The sequence below is a fragment of the Emys orbicularis genome, chromosome 5 (assembly GCF_028017835.1).
Source record: "Emys orbicularis isolate rEmyOrb1 chromosome 5, rEmyOrb1.hap1, whole genome shotgun sequence".
Lineage (NCBI taxonomy): Eukaryota > Metazoa > Chordata > Testudines > Emydidae > Emys > Emys orbicularis.
In genome coordinates, this window is record NC_088687.1 from 54,786,843 (window position 1) to 54,811,318 (window position 24,476).

At 44.5% G+C, this 24,476-nt stretch overlaps 1 protein-coding gene across 3 annotated transcripts in view; it reads right to left on the bottom strand.

The window, feature by feature from the left end:
• Positions 1–24,476, bottom strand: part of TBC1D9 (TBC1 domain family member 9) — an 80,426-nt gene that overhangs the window by 43,114 nt on the left and 12,836 nt on the right. For all 3 annotated transcript variants that reach the window (XM_065404769.1, XM_065404770.1, XM_065404768.1), the window contains exons 2-4: positions 18,500–18,610; positions 2,955–3,073; positions 356–584 (exon numbers count right to left, since the gene is read on the bottom strand). In XM_065404769.1, coding sequence (XP_065260841.1) covers positions 356–584; positions 2,955–3,073; positions 18,500–18,610 — 459 coding nt within the window. The remainder of the gene's footprint in view (positions 1–355; positions 585–2,954; positions 3,074–18,499; positions 18,611–24,476) is intronic.

Here is a 24,476-nt window from a genome sequence, read left to right on the forward strand (position 1 = left end):
ATTAGTAGTCATCCTGATGGAGATGTATTTGTGGGCAGAGTGCCAGTGAAGCAGGATGCATGCAATTTATCATGAGGCTCTTCAACCGATCCCACGGATTCCACTATGTATATGATTTTTATATATTCATAAATCATAGAAGTATCACAACAATGCTGAATTCTCTGTGTACCTGAACTACACCACTGGTGTGGTCCAGAAAGTAAGATCCCTGGGGTAGGGATTATGTTTATTTAAATTTTTGCACAGGACACAGCACTCTGTCAGTGTCTACTAAATTAGCAATAATAAACTGCAGCAGATGTACTATCCATCCTTAGATGACCAGACTGACCTGCCATTGTTAAAAACATACCTTCTCTTCCCATGAGAAAGGAATAAAAGCAAAGGTGATTAATGCTGAGGTACATCCAGCCCTGACGGGGGACCTTCCCCTTCCAATAACTACAGGAGTAGTAGTTCACCAGTTTCTCTTCTTCTGGCATCCCAAACAGCTTGTGGAACTTCACTATGGCTTCCTTAAACTTTTCTGTGTCATCATCCTCTTTGATACCATTGATTTTGTTATACTCTGCGATGATGCCCTGAAGAGGAAGAAAACATGAAGAATGTTCGCCACCAAAAGGTATTTGACATCTTTATTGGACATTACACTTTGAGTTTAAATGCCATGACCAGTTACTCTGTTGTCAGAGAAGTCAGTTTCCCTCACCCCTAACTTTTCAGAATGTACTACCCACCTTCCTCTCATCTAGTTATCTTCCATCCTACAAGCCAGACTTTCTGATGACTTTACCTCTTACCTTGCTTATGTCCCAGATAACTAATCAAGCACACTCCTGCATTTCTCAATTGCACTACCCCCACTATTACACTAGTAAAGAGGTTAGGAGGAGTCACTGCAACTTGTCAAAAAAAAGTTCACAAATATTGCATCTTCATTTTTTCCACCAAATTTTGGTGAAAAATTGTAGAAAAACTGAATTTTGGAAAAATGTCAACCAATTCTAGTGAGTGCAGAGAGACTAGGTAAAAGAGACAAATGTTACTTTGATTGTAAGCTCTTTGGGGCAGGGATTGTCTTTCTATTCTTGTTTATACAGCACCTAGCACAATGAGGTCCAGGTCCATGACTAGGGCTCCTAGATGCTATGGTAATACAAACAACAACATTTTGTTTTCCTATAGTGTTCTACTTTCAAAACAAGGATCAAGGCAAGAGGTATGGTTATCTCCAAGAAAACACCTGGTCTTCTTTTGATTATCCCAACAGAAAATGGGAAACACCACATGCTATTTCATTCACGGTGTGGTGAGGGGATCAAAAATATAATGAAGAGCGCAATTCAGATACTGGTAGAGCTGTCCACTGGTTGAGAACAGGCTAATGGCAGCCCTGAAAGTGCTTTCCAATTGTCCTGTTTTAAAGCCACTAAATCTACCTCAAATACCCCCAACACACTTGATAGGGCACTCATGTCCTCTTCCCCATCCAATTCCAGGCACAAATATTGTTTGAGTAAATAGGAATGGACTTTCACTAGAGCAGAGGAGTTTTATTCTAAATAAAAACAAAATCAGTCAGAAACCCACCATTGGTGCTTTCTTAGTGACAAAAAATAACTTATGACCCTTCTTAATAGGTGTTAAATGAAAGCCTAGTACTTGGTAACTGAAAGCATAGAAAATTTCTTGTTTACTAACTGAACTATTACAACATGGGGGGGGGGGGGGAACTAATAATCTATAACATATCCCTTTAACTTAAAAGTTAAAAGGGAAAGTGATTTCATCCCTTCAAGTTAGTGTAGACTACTTTGGGGAGCATAATGGGGGTGGTGAAGCCTTTGTTGTGCAAACATTCAGTTATGCAGCAGTTTAAGTAGTAACACTCTTCTTAACAAAGCTGTATTTAACACATTAGCTGTCTCATGGAAATAGGTATTTTAATGCTACAGGTTTAAACTATTTATAAAAGGGGTCTATTGTATTTATTTCTGAGCTGCTACTGAAATTTACTGAAGCACAGCTGGGTTTTTAAGAGGTGTAATTATTATATGAGAGGTTAAAGAATGGAATCAGATGGAGCCAACAGGCTTCATCTACACACAGTTTATGTACCAGTATAAATATTTTGCTTAGAAGTGAGATTCTGTGCAGAAATAACTACACTGGTAACCAGCACCTATATTTCAGTATGTTATTTTTCTAAGTTTCTGTATGTAATAAGAGAAAAGCATTATTCATTCTAGACAGAGACAGAATTATCAGTTGTTTTAAGTGTTTAATGCTCTATAGGTCAGTAGCATTAACAAACCAGTACATTTATTTTCAAATATTCATAACACATTTTTAAAATTTCAAAGCATGAGTGAATCACAGAAATTTTTTGGACATAAAACCAGCCAAAACATTTTTTTCTTCAATCTACTTTAGATGTTGAATTAAAACCAGAGGAGAGGATAGATGAAGTGGGAACTCCCACATATAATTATTTTGATTACAGTGATATACAGGGCCGGCTCCAGGCACCAGCTTAACAAGCAGGTGCTTGGGGCGGCCAAGGGAGAGGGGCGGCACCTGCGGCAATTCGGGGGTGGCAGGTCCCTCACTCCCTCTAGGAGCGAAGGACCTGCCGCCGAACTGCCGCCGCCAATCGCGGCTTTTTTTTCCCAATTGCCGCCATCCATCGCGGCTTTTTTTTTTTTTTTTTTTTTTGCTTGGGGCGGCAGAAATGCTGGAGCCGGCCCAGGTGATATAGATATTTATGCTCCAGCAAATTTCCCTAATCTAGATATACACACAATATCATTCGGAATGTTGCTTTCCAGTCAAGGAACACAGTGGTGTATAGATCACTGGGTCAGATGCGATGAGACATTATAGTTCTATAGTGACATTTATAATCAACAACAGTTTCCACACACACACACACACACACACACATATGCTACCTGTATTTTTCCTCTGACAAAGGTGTTTATGTCATTTTCATTTTCAAAGATTGAAAGAGTTTGCAACAGATTCTGTTCAAGCCATTCCCAGTGTTCAGTGATTTCCTTCCTTGAACAACCTGCACAAAAGAACAAAGTAAATAATTCTCTGTCTAAAATTTGTTCATCATGATTCCCAAAAACGAACGCGATTTAAACAAATTCTTTAGCAATGAAAGAGGTAAAATGTTTCACACAATGAAACAAATGTCATAACCTCAGTAAATTGAAAAATTCTCCCCTAACCCCCAATTTCACTACTAATGATTGGTGGTAACTCCCAAGATCATCCTGTGTTAAGCAGAACCCACATGGGTTATTTTAAAACTTTTCTGTATCAGTACTTAGTTTAAAGATAAATGAAGAATACTACATTAAAAATCCTAAACATAAGGACCCTAGTGTGTTTGTGGAATTGTAAATGACATGCTAATGAGGTCTAATTACAGAACATGGTGGCTGCATTTGTTAGGAGCACAAACCAAAAGATAATTGTACATTATACAAATAGTTCTTGACTGAGGTAAATCCTAATATAGGATACAGTTACCAAACTTCAAGATCAAAATCATGTTTGAAACAGGCAATCAATGGAATTTGTCAATAGGTATCTCAGACCATAAAAGAAAGATATTTTCCAAACTTCAGATGGGAGAATATCTTCATCAAAAGAATATGAATTTTGACAGCACTCTAAAGGGAAGCACATCTTTTGTAAGGATGTCACTTTTAAAGTGAAAGCGAAGACAGACAATATTGGGCTTAGTTTCTAGGGAGCCAGGAGGGAGTCAAACAAGATTTCTGCCATGGAGAAACATATACACATTCATTTACAGAATGTATACAGGGCTAGAATGAAGGAACTTTTCATAGATCAGGCATTGAATATGCAACATTTTACTTCTGTTTTCTCTGCTGTAAGCTTCCACTAAACACCACTTTTACTTTCTCTAGCTAGAATTGTTTTTGACTGTTATACAGTATTTTCAGGAATAGAGATGCTTGTGCTGTCAAGGTCTCTCTGTCCTGATATGGAAGGCAGGAATAAATCCATGAGTACTAGTTTTAGGCACCAAGACGCCTGCATAGGATTGGCAGGATTTTTGTACAGACAACGGCTTAAGCAATCATGGGTAGCCTAACCTACAACACCATGATAACATGCTGCTGTCATGCCCTCCATCCACACTGGAGCTCTATCTGGCTGTGATAAGCAATACAGCTATTTGGGCATAAATACAGAGATTCATAGCACCACAGCTCACTGCATCACTCTATGCTCTTATTCACAGGTGTTGTGGGGCAACTTGTCTCCCTGCTCTAGGGATTATGAGAGGAAATGGTCTAAACCCTGGTAATTCTCATCCTGGCAGGACCCAAGATGGTATGGTGGTGTGCTGTTATATGCAAAGGCATCAATTCTGCTCAGTCTAATAACAGACAGATGCTATTTTTTATGGAGGCAATGTTTCTTTTTTGTGCCTCTGCCAAGGGATGGTAGTGGGTGTCTCAGGGTAGGCCTACACTGCAATGTAAACCCAAGGTTAGCAGAACATGAGTTAGCAGATCCTGGGTTTGTTAACATAGGACTTGAGCATCCCCACTCATTTGTAACCCCAGGTTAGGAATTGTTGAACCCTGGTCCCACCCTGGGGCTCTAGTGTCTACACTGCATTATGTGGGTCTGAGTCCAACTACCCATATCCCAGACTTCCTAGCACCCTCCCAAAATGTGCCTGCTCTGGCTCATTGTTTGTGGTGCAGTGTGGGAAAGCTTGACTGTCCAGAGGACAAAGGAAATCAGCCCACAGGATTATGGAATACTTTTGGCAAACTCCCAGAGCATGAGTCCTTTGTGGCTGCGTCTACACTGCATAGCATCGGAGCTTGAATCCTGGGTCCTGGTTTACTCAGACCCTCCACCCCGTGGGGTCCTGTGACCGATCCCTGGGTTACTGTGATTTGTTTGTAGATGGAGGTGGGGTTCATTTTGAGCCTGAGTTCGAATCCTGGGCTTACATTGCAGCCTACATAACCTTAGAGACTGCTTTTGGCCTCTGCAAGGTGAAGCCAATGGTTTACCAGAAGAAGCACAACAAGAGAAAGGGACCATGCGGGGGGGACAGAGGCAGGGACCAAGCATGTGTCTCTCACGGAAGATCACAGCTTTCTGCTTCTGGATCTGAACTACAAGCACACACTGGTGTGACCACAATGAGATGGCAACATTGGATGACCACCAGTAGGTCCGGAACTTTCACATGTGGAAAGCCCCACTCCTGAAGCAGAGCACCCAGATGAGCGAGCCAATCATGCTCCAGAAGCATGTTGCTATTGCCCTGTGGAAGCTGGCAAACCCAGACTGTACTAGATTTGTTGTTAATCAGTTACAGGTAGGCAAATCCACAGTGGACGCAGTGGTCATAGAGGACTGCAAGGCAATTAATGCTGTGCTATCTTTCAGATTGATAAAAATTGGAAATATTCCTAAAATAAGTGTGGGTTTTGAATGGATGGGCACTAACTGTGGTGGGCACTAACTGACCCATGTAGACCCTGCTAGGAAGAACTAAAAGTTCCCTAGCTTGCGTTAACATGCACTTGGGAACTTTTAGTGCATGCCAGCTGGGTCTACTTGAGCCAATTAGCACATGTGGGTGTGCATTAGAATTCACACCTCTTTGTTGTGTATTGTGTAGATGGGTCCTAAGTCATCTATTTCTGATTTGTGGCTCATCAGATTTCAGGTTATTTTCATCGCTACTGTAGAGAGTTTCCTACCAAGCCCTCACCTCACACCCCCCTCCATCTCATTTTTACATTACTTTGTTGCCGATATCTCATGTTTTACTCCTCAAAACATTAACTGGTGTGCCACAACTCTGTATGAGAAATTAAAGCAAAATAAACAGCAACCCCACCAACCTCAATAACCATTTCAATATAATTATGGGCGTTTAATTGCCTCCCATTTTCTGAGTTCTCAAATAGGTCTCTGCAAGGAGTGTAAGAGAAACAAATGAAAAACATTCTGATGAAAGTGCCACCTGGCAGTAAACTCAAACATGGGCAGACGAGATCATAAGAGAGACACTATCCTAATCTCGTAGTCCAAATTGTTTACCTAGTGAGATGGATCAGTTAATCCACCCACAATTCACATTTGATGTTGAATAGAATATTTGATGTTGGGCAGAATTAATGAGCAGAATGTGCTAACGCCACATCTTTTATCATAGTCTAGATCAGTGGTTTTCAAACTGCAGGTCATGACCCAGTACTGGGTGGCCCAATTTAAGGCACTGGGTCACGGCAGCTCTGGTCAGCACCACCGACCAGGCCATTAAAAGTCCCGTTGGCGGTGCTGCCCATCTAAGGCAGGCTAGTCCCTACCGGTTCTGACACCGCGCTGCGCCCCGGAAGCAGCCAGCAGCAGGTCCAGCTTCTAAGCAGGGGGGCCGGCCAATGGGAGCTGGGGGTGGGGGGATGGTGCCTGCGGGCGAAAGCCGTGCACCTCCATCTAGGAGCCAGACCTGCTGCTGGCTGCTTCCAGGGTGCAGCGTGGTCCGCGGTGCCAGGACAGGCAGGAAGCCTGCCTGAGTAACCCCACTGCGCCACTGACCGGGAGCCGCTGGAAGTAAGCCCACGTCCCAACCCTGCGCCCAAATCCCCTACCCCAGCCCGGAGTCCCTTCCTGCACCCCAAACCCCTCATCCCTGGCCCCACCCCAGAGCCTGCATCCCCAGCCCTGACCCCTTCTTGCACCCCAATCCCCAGCCCTGAGCCCCCCAAACCCGAAGCCCCCTCCTGCACCCCAAACTGCTCATCCCCAGCCCCACCCCACAGTCCTCACCCCAACCTTCAGCCCCTCCCGCACCCCAAACCCCTCATCCCCAGCTCTGTTGGGTCGCAGACATCAACAATTTTCTTCAACTGGGTCACCAGAAAAAAAGTTTGAAAACCACTGGTCTAGAGCAGAGGTCTCCAACCTTTTAACCACAAGATCACTTTTTGAATTTAAGTGCAACCGAGGATCTACCGCACCCCTTCCTCGAAGCCTCGCCCCGCTCACTCCATCCCCCCCTCCCTCTGTCACTTGCTCTCCCCCACCCTCACTCACCTTCACTGGGCTGGGGCCAAGGGGTTTGGAGTGTGGGACTGAGCCTGGGGCAGGGGATTGGGGTGCAGGAGGGGTGAGGGGTACAAGCTCTGGGAGGGAGTTTGGGTGCAGGAGGGGGATCCAGGCTGGGGTAGAGTGTTGGGGTGCTGGCTCTGGGAGGGGGGTCAGGGCAGGGGGCTTGAGGTGCAGGAAAGGGTATGGGATGCTAGCTCTGGGAGGGGGCTCAGGGTTGGGGGTGGGCTCCCGCCAGATGGCACTTCCCTCAGGCAGCTCCTGGTCAGTGGCGCAGCGGGGCTAAGGCAGGCTCCCTGCATGCCCTAGCTCCACGCCGCTCCTGGAAGTGGCCAACATGAACCTGCTGCCCATGGAGGGGTGGGGGCAGCATGTGGCTCCGCATGCTGCTCTTGCCTGCAAGCACTGCCCCCACAGCTCCCATTGGCCGCAGTTCCCCATTCCCAGCCAATGGGAGCTGCGGGGGTGGTGCTTGCAGGCAGAAGCAGCACGCAAAGACAAACGTTTAGTGGCCGGAGATCACGATTGACTGTCAGAGGCTCCAGGATCGACCAGTCGATCATGATCTATGGGTTAGTGACCACTGGTCTAGAAAATCTTATTCTACACTTGGTTATAAAACATATTAGCGATCACATATTAAAACCATGACTTTTTGTGCCATGGACAAGCTTTGGACCAGCTTAGCACATGTTAAAGTATGCACTGCCTTGCATACACTAGACTTTAAGGTAACACATTCCAACACACCTTTAAATCCTAGTCAAGACAAACACTTAAAATTAAACCAGTGCAACTTTTTATATAGAATGAGGCAACAGGGAAGAGAGGATGTTAGAGGATAAAGGGGACAAAAGCTACTGTGCATAGAACAGAGACTATCAACCACACTCTTCCCCACCCCCCCAAGGTGGTACACTTGATCACACATTACATGACTGAAATGTGGATATAATCTCAGCCAGTATGCTTGATACGCTAATGAATTCTGTTACATCTTCAACATCAGAACTGTTTGCAAAGTATGACTGACTGGGATATAAGAGGAAGGGTGAGGATAGAAGAAAGAACTATACACTTGAAAACAAGAAGGGACATTTCCATGGGTCTGTACATACTGCAAAAAGAAAAAAAAAGGAAAAAAGCAGCAGCCTGCGGCAGCGAGTCTCAGAGCCCAGGTCTAAAGATTCGGGCTCGTGCTATGGCGCTAAGAATATCAATGTAGCTGTTCCTGCTCAGGCTGGAGCTTGGGCAGGGAACATCTACACTATTATTTTTAGCACCGCAGAGTAAGCCTGAGTCTGTATACCAGGGCTCTGAGACTTGCTGCCATGGCTTTTTTTTTTTGTTTTTGAAGTGCAAACATACGCTAACAGTTTGAGAGTTTTCATCCATGAGGAAATTTACTAGCAGAACTATACCTGCATAATTATACCACTACCGTTACTCTGGCATAACTCCATGTGAGCACTGCTATTCTGCAATTAACATGCTTTAAGCATCTCTAGCAAAATTACCAATAACATCTGTTCCGAGCCTGTTCAACAGAGAGGACTCTGACCCTCACAGTCCGTTTCAGATAAGAAACAGTGATTTTACAGAAAGTTGCATTATATGAATCCATGTTAACAAGCCCCCATTACAGCGCTAAACAGCTTCAAACATAACCAGACAGCATGTGACTATAGATAAGATCATTGGGTTTCTCCCCACCTGTGAAAATGTTATGCTGCTGAATAAGTAACCCAGGAACCAAACACGTGATTTCCACAGCTCTGTAAAACTATTCATGGGAGCCAAGGATTAATGCATTATGGAAGGCAAATGAGGCTATAATGAGTTTCAGTAAAAATGGGAGAGTACAAGTGCCAAATAATCAGTGGCACACTTGTAAGAGAACAGTAAAGAACAACTGTGCAATGAGAGATGGCGTTACACAACTAAACACTGCAAAATCCTTTGTGCCATGTGTGATGGGTTCAGTCACAAAGACCCCCTTGGGACTGTCACCTGATGTGCTGAAATTACCTCTGAGCCCGTTTTCTTTGCCAGTTTGGGCCTTCAGAACCCTGCCTTGTTGAGCCAGTTACACTAATCTGCTGCAACACAGACCCAGGGTCTGACCCACATCCCCAAAGCTGCAGACTTAACTGAAAACAGCTTAGCATCCAGACACCCAGCGGGATTCAAACCCTAAATAAATCCATTTTACTCTGTATAAAGCTTATACAGGGTAAACTCATAAATTGTCCACTCTCTCTAACACGGATAGAGAGATATGCACAGCTGTTTGCTCCCCCAGGTATTAATTACTTACCCTGGGTTAATTAATAAGCAAAAGTGATTGTATTAAGTAAAAAAAGGATTTAAGTGGTTCCAAGAAATAACAGACAGAACAAAGTAAGTTACCAAGCAAAATAAAACAAAACATGCAAGTCTAAGCCTAATACATTAAGAAACTGATTACAGATAAAATCTCACACTCAGAGATGTTCCAATAAACTTCTTTCACAGACTGGACTCCTTCCTTCCAGGAGACTTGACCCCCAGTCTTCCCTTAAAACCTGATCCACAGGTGAGGGGTATGGCATTTCAGATGCAGATTCTTCACCCTCCTCCTGGGGTGAAGCCTCCCTACAAAAGGTGAACAGACTCTCCTGTCCCCCCTCACCTTCCATCTGGACTTCCCTCTCTGGGCTCCCCTCTGAGGCAGACACTCCTGTGTCCCCCAAAAGGGAGGTGACCCTGGTCCAGCTGGGGGCTCACAGCTACCAGCTATGACAGACCCTTCACTGGCCAGCAAAATCCGCCCACCCCCTTCACTCAGGTTGGGCTTGCTTCCAGCTACAGAGTCCTTGGGGTCTGTTCCCACCGCAGCAGTCACCAGAACCCCAACTTTCATCTCTGAGATACGTGTCTCTGTGAACCCTAGGGCAAGACGTGTCCCCTGCTGACCTGCAACTTCCTTGCAGTCAGCAGCTGGGACGGCCTCCCTGTTACAAGGTGGAACATTCCCCTTCACCAGGGAGATGATTATAGGACAGGAGCTGGCTTTATCCAGTGCTTCCCGCAGGGACCTGCCTTGAGCCCCGGGGTTACAGGAACTGGTTACGACCATCCCTGCTCCCAAAGCTGCATTTTTCACTGCTACAAAGGAATTAAAGAGACACTCTCCTATTCCCCCTGCAGCACATGTGACTTCAGCCTCCCCTCTGGGGCTTTTAGCACAAGACTCCTTCTTGCTGCTAACAAACCCTGGGATAGATTCTGCCACATCAAAGAAATCACTCCCCAGTAGAAATGGTGCAAAATTGTGTGCCACTGCTACAACTTTCAGCTCAGCCTGCAAATGACCAGTTTCCATGTGTATCTTAGCTAAAGGTGCAAGGACTTTGTAACCTCCCACCAATTCTAATTCTGCCATTTTCCCCGGTAACACATCCTTCTCATGAACTAGGTCCCTACTGACCACAGAAATTTCTGCACCAGTGTCTCTCCATCCTTGGAGCACTTTGTCATTAAGTTTCACAGCATACATATGCTCACTGCTTGCTTGTGTAGAAGCAACCTTTACAAATCCTGTGTGGAAAGAGGCAGCAGCCTGGGATACCCCTGTGCTCTGAGAAGCAGCAGCTTCATGTGTTACTTGCTGTCCATTCCCACTCAGCCAAGGACATTTTTTCCTCAGGTGCTCAGTGGATTTACAATGATAGCACCTTTTGGGCTCCTCTGCTTGTACAGGAGATTTGGGATGAGTAACAAGGGAATGGGGAGGTGAACGCCCAGCATCCTTTTTCCCCAGGGGTAAAATGGTGATTCTGCTTTCCGCCAACCCTGTACCCCTCTGCCAGTGGTTTATGTTTAATTGCAGCTTGTGACTGCTCGTAAGAGTCTGCAAACTAAGCTAATTCCCCCACTGAATTCACCTTTTTGTCCCACAAATACTGTTTTACATCATCACTGCACATATTCAGGAACTGTTCCTGAGTAATTAAATTACACATTTCTTCCAAGCTTGTAACACCTTTTCCCCTCACCCACTTGTCTAACAAATCTCTCATTTCATTTACATAAACCACATTACTCAATCCAGATCCCCTCTTAAAACTCCTGAATTTAACCCTGTAGGCTTCAGGTGTAATCTGAAACTGTTTCAAAACTAGTTCCTTAAATTTACCATAGCTTGAAGCATCATCAATAGACATCTTATTGAATATGTCCAGAGCTTTCCCAGTCAATTTTGCAACTGAAGTGGTCATTTTTTGATCTTCGGGAATCACATGGAGAGTGCACAGTCTCTCAAAGGTGATGAAATATTCGGCAATATCACTGGATTCATCAGACTGAGGACATAACCGCTCCCATTTGTGGATTTTTGGAGAAGTGGAGTCAGCTGCTGAAGGGTTTTGTCTCTTCCACTCCATTACAGTAAGTTCACGTTTCTGGGTCTCAATCTAGGCCTGCATTTCTCTGTCTTTTAATTCCAGGGCTCTTTTGTGAGCAGCTTCCTCCCTGGCTGCCTCTGCTTCTTTGAACCTTATTTGAAACTCCCGGTCCTTTGCCTTCTCTTCCACTTCCAGTCTGGCCAGCTCTAGTTTTGTAGTTGCCTCACTGGTAGTCATTCCTGCTTTCTTGTGCTTATTTCCATCACCCAAAATAAACAAACAGAAAATAACAAACCAGTAACCACTTTGTCTGTTCTCCAGCCTCCACACTCAAAACTCACTTAAAATCACTACCAGTGTCTCAAAGCAATCATCTGTGCACAGATGCTGCTCGACTATGTTACTGTGACGGGTTCGGTCATAGAGACCCCTTGAGACTGTCACCTGATGTGCTGAGACTACCTCTGAGCCCGTTTTCTCTGCCAGTTTGGGTCTTCAGAACCCTGCCTTGTCGAGCCAGACACGCAAGCCTGCTGCTGGGCTCAGACTTGAAAGAAGTTTAGTCTATGAAAGAAGCTTATTGAGACATCTCTAAGGGTGAGATTTACCTGTATTCAGTTTTGATACACAGATGGCCAATTTCAATGCAGCACAGATGAAGAATTTGCACTCAGGAAGATAGATTTTACTTCTCTTTATAGGCCATACTATTCTCTTTAAGGGGTCAGACTTGAGCTACGACAGTCATTTAACAAAAACAACTTGCAATCAGTTAGACATACATAACCTAAAACTAGCTGAAATTCAAGATGCAATCAATAAACATTTTCTAATATCTTCATTGTTAAACTTGTTAAATTTTCCTAACTAACAATACAAACTCTACGGATTCAAAATAAAATAAGAGCATTTCTTAATCCAATTAAAAATGTGAATTAAGTAACTATCTATAGAAGCAACTGGAAAACCAGTTCTTTTTCTTAATGTGTGAGCAGTGTTATGGTCTTTGAAGAAGTGCTGTACTCGTTAGCTTTGTGATATAGGTTCTTGTGGGGAGGGGGAAGACATAAGCAGCAGGAGAGTATGCGCTCCGCCTCAATCTCCCCTTTTAGGGAGAATTTTGGGGACAGCTTTGCTTCCTGGGAACCAGGCATTGGTGTTCAAGCTGAGAAAAGAGGGGCTTGGTTTGTATGGTGTTTGTGACCACTTATGTTCAAGGAGCAGTATATTAGTGTAAACAAACACGTTACACTAAAAAAATGCCCTTCCTCCACATCACTGGTTTCTCCTCCCATTGGAAACCAACCTGCATGGCCCCGCCATCTGCTACAGCATGATGGAAGAGGTGACAGTAAAAAAACCCCAGCAGGTTAAATGAGAATTCCAAAAAGTCTTTTATAAAAATGGCTGCATTTAGTACTAAAGGCAAGTTATACTACACAATTTTTAAAACCCACTGGAAGTTTGTACTAACAGGTGTGTGTGTGTGGAGGGGGGTTGGGGGGGGAAATCAACACTTGATTAGCTGAAACCCTCTTTCAGTTACAATTACCATCAAAAGCTGCAAGAATATCTGGATAAACGCTATACAAAAACTCCAGATTGGATTCAGAGCATGACACAGCACTGAGATTACCCTGGTCAGAATCATGAATCAACTATTTCTAAGGATACACAGGGAGCGCCTTTTATTAGATCTATTGGCAACATTTAATACAGCGGTCTCTACACCTGGTTTTACTGCCACTCATACATTACTGAAGTAGTTTAGGTCAGATCCAATGGAGAGATCGGAGTCAGTGATGGTGGATGAATACTCAGTGGCTTGCACAGGACCTGTGTATGGATCCTGCTCCCCAAGAGTTGGGTTTTCAGTCCAATGTTCTTGAATAGCTATGTGGTACTGAGATTTGGTATTGGATTACAAGAAGGTGGCCAAAAATGACCCCAGCAACACAAAAGTATACCAACTGGTTTAGGAAGGAGGTGTAAGGAGAGTGAGACTTCCCCAAGCCTCTCTCAGGGCATGGCTACACTTGCAGATGTAGAGCGCTGAGAGTTAAACCCGCCTTCGGAGAGCACAGTAGGGAAAGTGCTGCAGTCTGTCCACACTGACAGCTGCAAGCGCACTGGCGTGGCCACATTTGCGGCACTTGCAGTGGCATTGGGAGCGGTGCATTATGGGCAGCTATCCCACAGAGCACCTCTTCCCATTCTGGCGCTGTGGCTTGTGGGAAGGGGGCGTGGAATGCGGGGCATTCTGGGTCCTGTCCCAACGCCCTGTGATGCATCGGTTCGCATCTCAGCATTCTCTTTGCTTTCGTCCACATTTGGTGCCATCTTTCAACTTTTTTTGTACTGTGCGCTCTGTCTTCCCTTTCGGTCTGTGGGAATGGAGCCTGAAATGCGGGAATGAAGCCCGAACTGCGGAGGAGTATGCTGATGAGTCTCGCCAGCACGTCACGTTTGACAGTCGAATTATTCCTTACAATCCAAAGTGCCAGTGACAGCTCTGACGATATCGACTTGAGTAACGCATATGACACGAGTTTGCTTGTGGCATTCACGGACATGCTCACCACCGTGGAACGCCACTTTTGGGCTCAGGAAACAAGCACTGAGTGGTGGGATCACAGCGTCATGCAAGTCTGGGATGACGAGCAGTGGCTGCAGAACTTTCGGATGAGAAAAGCCACTTTCATGGGACTGTGTGAGGAGCTCGCTGCCACCCTATGGCACAAGGACACAAGAGTGAGAGCTGCCCCGACGGTGGAGAAGCGGGTGGCTATTGCAATCTGGAAGCTGGCAACTCCAGACAGCTACCGATCGGTCGCTAACCAGTTTGGAATGGGAAAATCGACCGTTGGAATCGTATTGATGCAAGTTTGCAGGGCCATTAATCGCATCCTGCTCAGAAGAACTGTGACTCTGGGTAACGTGCATGACATTGTGGCTGGCTTTGCACAAATGAGTTTCCCTAACTGCGGAGGGGCAATAGATGGCACGCATATTCCAATTCTGGCACCATCCCACGTAGCCTCTGAGTACATTAATCGGAAGGGGTATTTCTCGGTGATTCTCCAGGTGCTTGTGGATCACCGTGGGCGTTTCATTGACATTAACGCAGGCCAGCCCGGAAGGGTGCATGACGCACACATCTTTCGGAACACTGGCTTGTTCAGGAAGCTGCAAACCAGGACTTTTTTCCCCAGACCAGAAGATCACTGTAGGGGAAGTCGAAATGCCCATTGTGATCCTTGGAGACCCCGCTTACCATTTAATGCCATGGCTCATGAAACCCTACACAGGGAGCCTTGACAGCAGCACGGAACGGTTCAACAACGGGCTGAGAAGGTGCAGAATGACTGTGGAGTGTGATTTTGGCCGTTTAAAGGGTTGCTAGTGCTCTCTGTATGGGAAGCTGGACCTGGCCGATGACAGCATCCCCGCGGTTATATCCGCGTGCTGTACCCTCCATAACATTTGTGAAGGGAAGGGTGAAAGATTCACTCAGGCATGGAACTCAGAGGTTCAACACCTGGAGGCTGAATTTGCACAGCCAGAGAGCAGGGCTATTAGAGGGGCCCAGCGCGGGCTGCAAGGATAAGGGATGCCTTGAGGGAGCAATTTGAGGCTGAAAGCCATCAGTAATGTCTGGTGCCCTGCACGGGAGTGAAGTGCAGTGGTTCCAATGTTAGTAGGAATCTGTGTTTGCTACACTGACCTGTGCCTGTTTCTTTCTTGGGCTAAGGTATCTTTTACTTTATGCAATAATAAAGAAGGTTTCAAAGCCAAAAAAAATCCATTTATTGGCAAGAAAATTCATTTATTGAAAACAGGCACAACTGCTTGGGAATCAGAAAGGGCAAGGGGGTGGGGTAGGGAACGGTACAATCAGAGATTTGCGTATGTCCTGTCTGGAGTGCTGTGCAATGAGTGCTGCACTTCAGGATAGCTATACTGCATGGTGATGGGGGTTGAGTGCAGTGTGTAAGGGTCGTAGTTTTCAGGGCTGGGTGGTGAAGCTACAGGTGTTGGAGGCAGCTGGTGGCAGAAAGAACCCGGATGTTGGGGGAAGTGGGTTGGAGGTGACTATGGGGGCACAAGGGAAAGAGTTTGGGGACAAGGGCTGCGGGGGCGAGGGACGGGGGACTGCAGGCCTGCATTGCTACAAGTGCCTGTTTCAAGTCCACTTAGCAGCCGCTCCAAGATGCTTAGCAGCCGCTCCAAGATGCTTAGCAGCCGCTCCAAGATGCTTAGCAGCCGCTCCAAGATGCTTTGGTCCCGGTGATCCGCATTCTGCTGGCGGACCGTCCTTTCACTCTCCCGCCACTCCTGCACTTTTTGATTTTCATTACTTGAATGCTGCATTACTTCATGCAACATGTCTTCCTTGCTTCTACGTGCCTCTTTCTGATTCTTTGGAGTCTTTCGGCCGGTGATAACACGGACGGCTGAGATCTCAAGGTTGCATCTATAAAGGCAAAATGCAACACTTAACAGAGGCAGCATTGTTCACACCAGACAGAGCAATGATTCCCCCGTACTTAAGGGCAAGCACAGTCTACACAATAGCATAATTTGCCCGTCCCAAAGCGAGCGCACATAACCCATGGGAGCCCCAAAATGGTGAGTAAGCACAGGGTCAAGCGTGACTGATTGTTTCACGGCTGTACTGTCGTCTGGGTTTCTGTGCCTTGGGGAGAGCTAACAGCAGCAGGGGGCCCCTATACTGAACACTGTCCCCACGAGTTCATCCTGGAAGATATCTCGCTGCTGAGGGTGACCTGGGAGGGTCTTCTACTGCAATGCGGCTTCCGCACTGGCCCATATGCAGCTTGCCTGTGTGCAGCAATGGTCCCCCCGCCCCCACGGCACAGTGGCGCGGACAAGTTAGCCTGACTGGGACAAGGACCACAGTGGCTCTCCCGAGAAACCTGTGCAAGCGCATTGCCCAAGTTCTGGATGAGACCTTTGAAGAGATCACTGAGGCCGATTACCACAATGTGAGAGTGCACATCAATGCCCTATTCCGCATCTAGGCATGCATGCAGCCCTAACCCTCCTCGCCCCAAGAGCCCGCACCGAATAACTTCCTTCCCAAAATAAAAGCCGCTTACCGGGAACCTCCTCTGGTGTTTGTCCTTCCCCAAGCACCGGCCACCGCGACTGGCTACCTTCCTCCTGGCTTGAGAACAGCTCCTGGCTGCGTGCATCTAGGGATTCCGGGGTGTCTTCCTCCGCCTCAGCACCCTCGCTTCTGCTTTGCTCCTCCTCCTCCTCCTGCCTTGTTGCACTGGGCTCTGAAGTGTCCATGGTGGTCCCCGGAGTGGAGGTGGGGTCGCCCCCAAGTATCGCGTCCAGCTCTTTGTAGAAACGGCAGGGGGCAGCACCGGAGTGGCGGTTTGCCTCGCGGGCTTTGTGGTAGGCATTGTGCAGCTTCTTCACTTTAATCCTGCACTGTAGTGCGTCCCGGTCATGACCCCTTTCCATCATGTCCTTTGATATCTGCCCGAAGGTATCATAATTCCTACGGCTGGAGCGCAGCTGGGACTGGACAGCTTCCTCCCCCCAAACACTGATAAGGTCCAGCACCTTGCCATTTCTCCATACTGGGGCTTGCCTGGAGCGTGGAGGCATGGCCACCTGGAAAGATTCGCTGATAGCACTCCACGCCTGGCTGAGCAAACGGGAAGGGGATTTTCAAAATTCCCAGAGAATTTAAAGGGCGGGTCTGATGGTTGGTCACCTGAGGGCAGGGCAGCAGAGTTCGAAGTGATGACCAGAGTGGCTAGCACAGGCATTGTGGGACACTTCTGGAGGCCGATCAGAGCACACTATAGGACCAGGGCGTCCACACTGGCGCCGCGGTGCGTCAGCTGGGGCTCAGCAAACGTTATTCCACTCGCCAAGGTGGAGTACCAGCAGTGCTGTAGCCGCGGAGTCAGAACGCTGTACGCGCCTTGCCAGTGTGGACGGGTAGTGAGCTAGTGCGCCCGGGGCTCCTTTAATGTGCTGTAACTCACAAGTATAGCCAAGGCCTCAGTTTTTGATAGCGACTATTCAGAGACAGCCAGGAGAGTCTAGGTGTGGTCATTAAACAAGGGCGGATTTAGGAAACATCAGCAGCGATGGTTAAGGATACTTTTTACCATATTAAGGCCTGGTCTACACTAGAAAATTAAGTCAGCTTAACGACATAAGTCAGATGTGTGAAAAACCCACATCCTGAGCGAGGTAGTTAAACCGACCTAACCCCCAGTGCAGACAGCACTAGGTTAACTGAAGAATTCTTCCATCAACCTACCTACTGCCTCTCCCAGACGTGGATTACCTTTGCCAATGATAGAAACCCTCCTGTCGGCACACGTAGTGTCTACACTGAAGCGCTACAGCAGTGCAGCTGTGCCACTGTAGCATTTCAAGTGTAGACAAGCCCCGAACATGTCACCAGATGGCAAACTTCCCTCTTAAATTGTGATTTAGTAACCAGTATGCAGTATCATAGGATTAGTAATGGCATTGCTGAATTATAGCAATGTGCTCTATATTCAGATGCTACTATTATAATCAGGTGTGGTCAAACAGATTCACAATTTATTTGCTGCTTTGTATTTCACACTGCAGGCCTCAGAATTACGTTTACAAAATGTTATTCCTGCTGAAAATCCTAGTTATATAGTAAAATAGCAATCTCATCAAAAACTCTAATGACAGAAGAAATGTTTTGCGGTAGGTCCTAAATTTTGAAAAATCCAACATCAAAAATGCTTAAAAGTTATCACATCTATTTAACAGTGTTTCATGCACATACATTATGTGGCTTGCTGATTTCATAAGTACTTCCTCCATCAACAGACTTTCAGTTCCAGTTGATTGATAAAGTATCACAAAATAACTGCACTTAGATAGCAGTGACATTCCATTTGTTACATGGCACATGCCCCACCACCACCAAAATAATTCTGTTTCAGTGTATTTGTTCTTACCACAGGCAATAGTCCAGTAAACCAAGGAGTCTGGCGCCTGGTAGAGGATTCGGTATGGTGCTACCCTAGCACTGGAGTCCAGCACAACATCAAGAGTACCCACTAGGAGACCTGTGGAACAGGAAATTCTGTTGGTGAATGTTACCTGCTAGATTATCTGTTGCATATTAAATTACTACATGACAGATCATTTTTGCCAACAGGTAAAAGATCTATAATCAACATAGATTTCAGCTTTTACATAGGAGTTGATATTAGTTTAAAAAAGAAAACATGCTAAAGAAGAATGAATTTTTGTTAAGAAAAAGCACATTTTAAAACTGTTATTTAGCTGTAGCTTCTCAGTTTCACATTCTTTAGGCATTTCCTTAAGATACACTGAACACCCCACAAAAGTTCAAATTTGGAATTTCAGGTAGGAAAAGAATAATCCAAAGATTTCCAGCACAAGTCATCTACTACAGTCTCTGGAACGGGTGTTGAAAACAAGCTTGGCCGGGGCTATTTAACTGTGGTGTAGATGTTCAGGCGTGGGCTCAGGCCTAGGACCTTACAAGGTGGGAAGGTCCCAGAACTCAGGCAGCAGCCCGAGCTTGAACGTCTACACCGCAATTAAACAATCCCTTAGCCCGAGCCCCATGAGCCCCCATCAGCCAGTACAGGCCAGTGTCTAATTGCAGTATTAGACATACCCATACAGTCAAACTCTTTTCAGCAGCAAAGAGGAAAATAAGAACCTATGGACATGTCAAGGAAACCGTTGAAGAGACATTAACAGTTGTGTATCAAGTTCTACTGGATGTCTCCCTGCCCTTAGGGTAGCTAAAGATCTTCTAATCCAGGGCTTTTAGAAGATATTCTGTAAAGGAAAGACAAAAACAAAAGCAAACACAAACAACAAATGGAGGGATGGTTTTTATATTCTTGATTACGTATAAAGAAGACATGGAAGATTTCCCCACCCTCCACAAATTGGATTTCATCTGGTTTTGCTAGATGTTTTGAGGAGGGAGGAGAGGGTGTCTCAAAGAGTAGTATTATGAGCGCTCTTGCATTGTAGCCAAAGAAGGGTAATGTACCTTTATCAATGGCATCCTTTCTCCAGGTATTCATTAGATACTGTAGTTAAACATGAATCAAAACAAAAACAAAAAAAAGCCCCCAAATTGGAACGCACTGACTAACATTCTCTTCCCTTTTTCAGTTGCCCATTTTCAGTTTTGTGATGTTATAATTGTACTACTTCTCCATTGTGCTGTCTTTCCTGGTAGACAAAACCGGAATTTCTAATATGAAAAAAGAAAAGAACCCTTTCTTCACCCTTCCTCTTTTTTGGGACTGTCAGAGTTCCTTCCCCACTCTGAACTCTGGGGTACAGATGTGGGGACCCGCATGAAAGGCCCCCTAAGTTATTTTTACCAGCTTAGGTTAAAAAAACTTCCCCAAGGCACAAATTCCATTCTTGCCTTAGTATCACTGCCACCACCAAGTGATTTAAACAAACATTCAGAGAGGGCCACTTGGAGCCCTACCTTCCCCAAATATCCCCCCAAGTCCCTACACCCCCTTTCCTGGGGAGGCGTGAGAATAATATCCTCACCAATTGGTACAGGTGAACACAGACCCAAACCCTTGGATCTTAAGAACAATGAAAAAAATCAATCGGGTTCTTAAAAGAAGAATTTTAATTAAAGAAAAGGTAAAAGAATCACCTCTGTAAAATCAGGATGGTAAGTACTTTACAGAATAACCAAAGACTCAAAAACACAGAGGATTTCCCCTCTAGGCAAAACTTTAAAGTTACAAAAACAGGGATAAACCTCCCTCTTAGCACAGGGAAAATTCAGAAGCTAAAACAAAAGGTAATCTAATGCATTTCTTTTCTGCTATTACTTACTATTTCTGCAAGACTAGATGCTTAGTTCAGATATAGCTTAGGGAGATGTATTTTCCCCTGTCCTGTTTCCTGGCTGGCTCTGAGAGAGAGACAAAAAAAACCTTCCCCCACAGATTTGAAAGTATCTTCTCCCTTTACTGGTCCTTTTGGTCAGGTGTCACTCAGGTTTTCTGAACTTCTTAACCCTTTACACGTAAAAGAGGAATTAACCCTTTACAGGGTAAAGAGGGATTTTATGCTACCCTTAGCGGTATGTTTATGACAGGGAGAAAGTATCCTTTCAGGCTCTCTTTAAACATCAGAAAGATACAAAGAGCACAAACCGATCGTTTTCCCTTTTGAGTTGCTTTTAAGTCCAAATGTCAATTAACATTTGGAATTATCCCACCAACAGTCAACGCACAGCAATTAGGAGGCTTTCATTTGATGTATTTCAAACAAACTCATTTATATAGTTCTTCCTGGGCCAGATGGGTTGGGAGGTAATCTCCTCCTCCCGTTGCATTAATGTCCATCAGCCACCCTTTTTGTCTAAGGAGTCTCAATTATCATGCTGAAGACAGACCTGGATATGTTACCAGAACTTTGGCAAGCAGTGCTAGAAGGATGTATGCCTATAATAGAAGCTGAATAGAAAACAAGAAATACTCTCTGTTAAACAAGAGATACTCCACATTAACTGGACAAGTTGGCCTCATTTGACACACCTTAAGTCTAACCTCTTATTTGACTTTTTGACAACTACTGTTTGTTGACCAGATGGCTTCCCCAAACATTCTACAAATACTCCTAGATAAGTTTCGACTCCATTCAAAAACGAATGGGCAAGAATAATTTAAAATTGTTCCTTTAAAATGTGCATTATCTTGCAACTCATCTACCTTAAACAATATTGCCATTACAAGGCCCTGATCCAGTAAAGCACTTAAGCACATGCTTAGTTTTAGGCATATGCGTAGTCCCTTACAACCTTAAAAGGTAAGCATGTGTTTAAGTGCTTTACTGGACTGGGGTATAGGTTGCCTATACTGGGGTATAGGTTGTTTTCTACAAACAAAAGTGAACTGCAAAGGAGCTTCTGCTCTGTATTTGCATTAAATGTGTTGCAAGAGTTACACTCAAGCTTCTTCATGCTTTGCAACTCCATGCATTTGCAGACAGTATTAAAAATGCACGTCATGGGGCAATAGCCACATAAATTATTTGTAGGCCATGTGTGCTCTCACTGTGATAAGCAGCACCAGGAGCGCCGCCAGCTTTTTTGCCACCCTAGGCGGTGGAAGGTCCCGCCCCCGAAATACCGACGACGACCAGGGTGGCCGAAGAGCCGGCCACCAGGGTCGCCGCCCCCCAAATGTTAGCGCCCTAGGCAACCGCCTAGGTCGCCTAATGGGTTGCGCCGGCCCTGAGCAGCACCATTAAAACTCCTGATTTGGGCTGCAAATTCCCACCTTCATGCAATTAAAAATTTCTCAATTTCTTTCCTGCTGCTGCACTTCCAAAACCAATATGATGTGACTGTGGTCCTAAGGATTCTGCCACCACCTCTGCAAGTATGTCACAGCTGAAAACTAGGACACAGAGCTGAGGACACTGGAGGCAGCACAAACCCATCGGCCTGCTCAGTGGTGTCAAGTCAGGAAAATATCCCCCAACCTAACTCATTCTCACTGAGCTTTTTGAGATTGGGGGAAAGAGAATAAAAAAAGGATTGGACACCCCTATGCCATAATTAACTGGAGAAACAGATTGCAGAGTTGCTACTGCTGGTGAGGCTAGGGGAAGGAATATTCATAACACTCCACAAAAACCCAGATGATTTCAGTGAATCTCTTCTTTTCCATATCTTCACTCTTAACAGGTATTTTATGGCTATGACTTTATTTATTTATAAAACTGAACACAGTATTTTGATAGCAAGAAACATTGCTTAGAAATTTGTTTTTTTTTTAAATAATGTGTTTGTTCATATGTTATGAAGCCAATTAATATTGCCTATTCAAATCTTACAATTACCCTTGAAGGCTGTCCTTAAGGAACTGCTCCAGTTTACACCATATGTCAGTTTCTTTTGTGCAGGCAGGTGATGCAAGTAGAATGAAATAATAGCTGTTTAAATTGATTCTCTCTCTGAGGAGCCTTGGAACAGAAGTGATTGTATTAATTGTTATTAAAAAAAAAAGAAAGTCTATTTTAACCATCTCCCAGTTTATTAACTCATGACAGAGCAAGTACATTCTGATACATATTAGCAATGAATAGATTTGAGAGAACAAAAAGACGTAATTGAAAAAAAAATAATCTAAAAATATACTTCTTAATTCACATTAAAACCCTCATTTACCCAAAATAATGTATTACCCAAATCATGGTTACATCCTCTTGCATGAGTTAACCCTTGAATTACACAGCCATTTTTATATCCATGAAAAATTATGGACAAACATGACTACTGTTTGGACTTTTTTTTTTACAGTATTTCAGAATGTTGTATGTTAACAGCAACCTTACAACAAAATAAAGAGATTTCAAGTTTCACAGTACTAAAAACCTATTAGCCCTTATTCATATGACTAGTTCTTGTTGTGAGCAAGAATTACTCAAGTGAGAAAGGGTTTTTAGGCTCAGCCCCATAGTAATTAAAATGAGGACCCTGATCCTGCAAGCACTCACACAGGTGAGTAGTTTAATGCACAGAAGTAATCCCATTAGAGACAGGTGTTTACAGGATCAGAGCCTGAAATACTACACAGATTCTGCAAATTACTCTGTGTAGGCAGACTGAACTTGCATGAAACCCAGTTCATTATTGTTGTCAGTCTGCCTGGAGCCAGTTGTGGGTCAGAGCCCTACTTAGCAGTACAGGATATTATCAACTTCCAAATAAGCATATAAAACCACACACACTCTCTCTCCTGAATATTTTAACCTACTATTGTTAAAAGTAACTTCTAAAATAACTACACATGAAAGTTACTAGAGGAAAAACATGTTTCTCTTTTTTCAGTTTACTTTATGCTCTTGACAACACGCCACAGTCATCTTTAAATGTTTGCCATGGACAATATTTCTACTTCCCATTTTTTTCCTTTCTTTAAGTATATTCAATAATTACAGTTTTCAGTAAAAATAGCGTCTGCAGATTTCGGTGCAGCAATTGGTGTTTTAACTGAAAGCGTATTTAGATTTCCCACGAGTATACAATTATATTCCATCTAGGCAAGTTTTTAATACAGTCCTATAGAGTAATCCTCCATTTGTTTGGTTTTATGAAAACTTTATATTTGAAGATGCACACACAGGCACACACAATCTTCTGGCCCCCGCCCTGTTAGAGAGCAACCACATCCATATGAGCGGACACTTGTACTTGCACAGAGCCCCTTAGACAAAGAGGGCTTCATGTGGGGTAGAAGGAAGGTCTGACTGCAAGATCAGGGACTTGGACTATATGGCAACTTTTGTTGTTGTTATCTAAAACAGGTTAGACACGGTCACCTGGATGATGAAGTACAGTAACCCTTCAACCTTAAAGTCATTGCACGATACAGCAACAGCTGCCTATTACACAAGCTATTTGTCAAAAAGCTGAGGACAACAGCAGAAGACTGTGAAACTTCCAGTTCAACTTGAAAGTTTTAACTCAGTGATTTTTTTGGAATTTTCCATTCAATCCCAATGATCCATTACTCCCACGACATTCAGTATAATAGGCAACCTGCACTAAGAAAACTGACTCTTACTGAAGACATACGGCGCTGCCATGACTGATTTCTCACCGAATATGTTCACTACGGCCTTTGCTGAGCCACCCTGCTAAACTGCCACAGTTACTCCTGCAGAGGATTCATTTCAGGACTATGCAGAGCTCTTCTTAATTCGCATAATTTTACATGTGGCCTACCAAAATAAAGATAACTCACATTTTTCTCTTAGTATTTATTTTAAAAATTTCCATCAATTATATTATTAAAAAAGACAGTGTCACTCTACGAAGAATTATAACCATAGTGTACAATCCTCAGGTCATCTTCAGTCAGAGATTTATTTTTTTCTATTGCAGTTTAGCATGTAAATCTT